The sequence below is a fragment of the Nestor notabilis genome, unplaced genomic scaffold (assembly GCF_000696875.1).
Source record: "Nestor notabilis isolate BGI_N333 unplaced genomic scaffold, ASM69687v1 scaffold10516, whole genome shotgun sequence".
Taxonomy (NCBI): Eukaryota; Metazoa; Chordata; class Aves; order Psittaciformes; family Psittacidae; genus Nestor; species Nestor notabilis.
Genome location: NW_009933313.1, coordinates 16341 through 20789, shown reverse-complemented (window position 1 = coordinate 20789; position 4449 = coordinate 16341). Strand labels below are relative to the sequence as shown.

The window sequence follows — 4449 nt, the reverse complement described above, 5'->3', positions numbered from 1 at the left end:
TCCCTACTCCATATCTCATTTTTACTCACCAAAATACGTTTCAACAAGTTCATAGCAGTTTTATTCTCAGCTGTCCAAAGGCCAACCAAATGTCTACTTAACTGCCTGAAAAAGCCATTGAAACTGACAGTTAGTATTTTAAACAGCATTTTAAACGACTAAACTGACACCCTTACCATGCTGGTGAAATGAAGATGACCAAAAGCTTCATGCTCTTGAGTGAGTAAGAGCACAAAGCATTATATTGTTCCAGTTCAAGTATATGCTTAGCATGCTTTAAAGTGTTGCCTTTAAGAAGTTCCAGTGAAGTTAGCAGAACAGTATCAGCACATGCTTTTTGATCTAGACCTCAAAAGAACACTTGAGCAATAGAGCAGAAACTAATAGTCTAATAACCAAGAGTAAGCTTATCCACTCAATCTTAAATTACAGTTAAAGTTAAGAGTCTAGAAACCATCAAGAACCGTTAACTGCTCTACTGGAAGCTCTTAATACCAGCTGTTGGCTAGGAAACCTTTTTGGGAGCCCACCTTCTCTGCCAACTGACACCTGCTGCCAACATTTGTCTCTAGGGTCCTACTACACTGAAGCATTGCTTATAAGCAAGTCATAAATAGTAGCTCCAAACAGAACTAGTATGACAGAAGGTTTCATACTAGCTCCCTCCTGGATGACACACAGAAGCAACAAGTTCCACTTGTCACTCCATTGCCTAGCAACTCTTTAAGTGCTTCAGGAATGTGCAGCTAAAAATGAAAAACACTTCTATAGTGTTCTATTTTGGTGGAGAAAATTTGAATTATCGCTCATCTTCCCTAGCACACCCTCAGGACCAGTCTCAGAGCTCCCAGGTTCTACTGAATTCAGGGAATGATTTCTGTATGAGGAAGCTTTTCTCAGACAAGGATGGGTGACCCTAACTGCATGCAAGATGTCCGAGGAGTGCACATCAGAATTTATACAGATGCATAATCTAAGTTGAACCTTTTTACAGTTCCAGACGTTCCACTTGCCTTTCCTTTCCCTGGACATTTTCAGAAAAATAACCCCATAAAAATCAAAACTTAAGCCCTTAATGAGTTACTTAAGTGCCATGGGGGTGGGGGGGGGGGATAAGAAATCAAAGGTTTATTAAGTGGCTGCAGTCTCAGCTGAAGTTCGATCTACTTAAACACAGCAGCTGCTGAAGAAAATATTCTCCTAAAGAACAGCAAGTTTTCTTCCTGACCTCCCAACTTCAGAAAAGTTAGCTAGGCCATTACTTAAGACTTCTTAAATATAGCATATCAAGTGAGATGGACATACCTATTTGTAAGCATCCTCTGATCTGTGCTTATTGTAAACATAGCAGTGTGCAAGTGACGAGGTAAGGCACCTTCACTGAGGGCAAGATCTTGCATTTTGGTAGCAATCTCTTTGTCTCCTTCCTTTGGAAACAGAGCAAGATGATTACTAAAGAAAGAATCTTAGTTAAGCTGCTTTTATCTTAGTCTACAGTTCCAAGGCCTTCTTAACCATCAGTTACATCAACTACTATCCAAAAGCCAGGAGCTAGAGTATGATGGGCTTTAAATGCAAGTACTCAACAGCAATTGATCAAAGCTGTAGTAAAGTCATGGACCAGAAAATTGGTAGTTATATTTATGAGGACAGTAACTGGACAGGGCAAGATGCACATCTCCCTTCCTACTTCAGGAGATCTGTACAAGTACCATCCCCACACTGCACTTGCAAATTAGGGTTAAACAAAGAATGACAGCCACAGGTTGTTACTTGACTTTGGCCCACAGTAAGAATTTAAGAGTAACTGGTGCTGTTCGGTTTAAGACAGCCACATGGATAAGACTCAGGCAAGGTACATTAGTTGCAATGAATAATTAAGAAAAAGCTTTCACTGCAGTTTTACTTGCCCATGTCCCACTATAGTTCAAATGACAGGAGTTGTAATAAATGGGATAGCAACTTTTAACTAACATTATCAGGTATGTCAGTGGAAACTTGCAGATTTACAGTACCTCTATTTCAAGTGTTCATTCACTTCCACTCCAAGAAAGTACTAGATGCATTTCAGATGCATAAGCTATTGTGATACAATGGAACACTAACTTAAGCCCTGAATTTCAACACAGGAGGTGTCGAGAGCCAGTTAGCGAGGTCACCCTGCAACAGTCATGAGCAGCCCTTGATAAGTATGGGCTTGGCCCATACATCATGTGGTATGGAAACTAACAAAGCCAAATCACTGAAGCAGAGAGAGTAAGAACTGACATCACTAGTGTGCTCTGGGGCATTACTGCCTGCTAATCCCAGTCCCATTCCATCTGGCAATGCATCCCAGGAAATACAGCCTCTCCTCCTTGAGAGACCCTCTTTAACATGCAGGAAAGTCTGGTGGCTCCGAGGTATGTGACTGAGCTACACACAACATTAACAGCCAAATTTTAACTGCAGTATGAAAACATGCAAGGCGCTACCTAATGCCCCATCCAACTCACATGCCTTCCAAACTCCCAAGTGTAAGATAAAGCAAGTTGCTATATTAAAGCACTCACAATTAAGCAGGTGTCCTGTTCCTCACCTTCCCACTCACCTCCCTCCCTCCCCATGAGAAGCCAATATAACAAACTTCTATTGCAATTGCACTTCTGCAACAGACAATACACAACAGACATTTATTATGCTATCCCAGATAACACTGATAAGGCTCACCTCTATTATTGCCTTCATTACCAAACCTGCTCCTTTCACAATTGCCATGGAAGGGTGCTAAAACAGAACATTGACAAAATCATTATCCAAGCACAAAATGTGAAGATTAGGTCATCTTCCATTCAGCTTCTTTAACTCATCTGCATGGCTGTTCTACCTCCACTTCTGGGCAAAATTTAGGTCAGTTCTGTGACAGCTATCCCCAGGAAGAGCTCGTACCCTATATTTTTAAACAAGAGTCTCTCAGGTAAGTATCAGATGGACTTCTGAACAGGAGTGTATACCAGAGAAGCTGGAATAATGCTGGGGAAACTGTCTGATAAGCTGACACTGACCAAGAAGCAGAAGAGCATACTGTTCTTTCAAAAAGAAAGCATTGACATTTTAGCTAAAAACTCTAATATTCTTACAGGTGTAGTACTGGAGCAGACGTTACTCTTGTAACTCTCTTAATTCTCATTTACTGAGAAAGAATTGAAAAGGTGGCAGATTCTCCAAAGAGAGGAAGTCCTGTTCATCTGCTGAATCTAGCTTCATATTTAACTGGTATTTTCAAGTGTTTCTAGAAACAAGCCTTAAGTCTATTCTACAATGTTTTAGCATATTATTCACTATGGAATAACAACCTCAATCTGATATTCAAAGGTAAAATCAATAGGTCACTAAAAACTCACCAAGTTAGAAAAAGTTTAGGCACATTAACCAGCTAGACAGTAGAAAAACGTGTCTTTCAGGAGAAGAAAAAGTTCATGTTCACTGACTACCTAAGGCCTTTAATGATAATAAAACCCCCCATTAAATCTTACCTGAAAGAGCTTAAATAGTGTTCTTCCATTAGATGCCACCATTTCCAACAACATGTCAAACTGCTGCCCCTCAGTAGTCTCACTATATGGAGCACATAGGGCAAATGTCAGGAAGTCCAGAAGCGAACTAATTACTAGGGCACCTGTCCCATGATCCTGAAATTAGGAAGACGAGTATGTAATACAGATACAGCATTTCTCCTCTGCCTGCAGGTCCTCATGCAAGTCTTACTGAGTACCCATGATGCTGAAGGTGCTCCTCCCTGCCATATCATGAAATAGTCCGCAAATGCAAGTTTAAAATATGCCATTACTCTTGAATATGGCAATACTCTGGTAAAAGTATTGGCTCCTAGTACATATCAGAGGCTCACGACTTCATATACTAGTGTGTTGAAATTACTTTTACTAGTTTTAATCCCATAATTACCAGTTTCCACTATCCTTTTGATTCCTTTTAGTTAAAAGGAACACCCAGTTTCCACATTAAACATGCAAACATCTGCTGCATGCCACTCAAGTTCTGCAGTACAGACAGCTACATTCTCACCTGTGAAGATCCAAACTTATTAAGAATAAGCTTCAGTGCCAGACAGAGCTGTATTTTCTGCACTTTGGTTCCAGATACAAACACATTCAAGGATCTATCCAAGCATAACAGAAGTGTTTTCAGAGCAATCAGGAAAGACACTTAGATAAGCTATTCATCTGCAAAATTTGACTTACCACATGGGAATTGAATTTCTCTAGTAGGTTTTCTAGAAACTTCTTTGAAGAAAGAAGGGAAGCTTTGTTCAACTGCTCCTGCCTCAAGTCGTAGTCATCATGCATGGGCTATAAAAAAAACCCACCAAGTATTCACTATGCAGTCGCATTTAAACCCTTTGTTCTTAACAGCTGTAGTCCAAAAGTTGCACTCTGAACCCATAAAAAG

General features: G+C 40.2%; 1 protein-coding gene across 1 annotated transcript in view; it reads right to left on the bottom strand.

The window, feature by feature from the left end:
* DNAJC13 (DnaJ (Hsp40) homolog, subfamily C, member 13) overlaps positions 1–4449 on the bottom strand; it is a 48935-nt gene that overhangs the window by 33665 nt on the left and 10821 nt on the right. Inside the window, exons 13-17 of the mRNA XM_010016817.1 lie at positions 4242–4349; positions 3516–3671; positions 2710–2766; positions 1306–1427; positions 30–105 (exon numbers count right to left, since the gene is read on the bottom strand). Of these exons, the coding sequence (XP_010015119.1) occupies positions 30–105; positions 1306–1427; positions 2710–2766; positions 3516–3671; positions 4242–4349 (519 nt within the window). The remainder of the gene's footprint in view (positions 1–29; positions 106–1305; positions 1428–2709; positions 2767–3515; positions 3672–4241; positions 4350–4449) is intronic.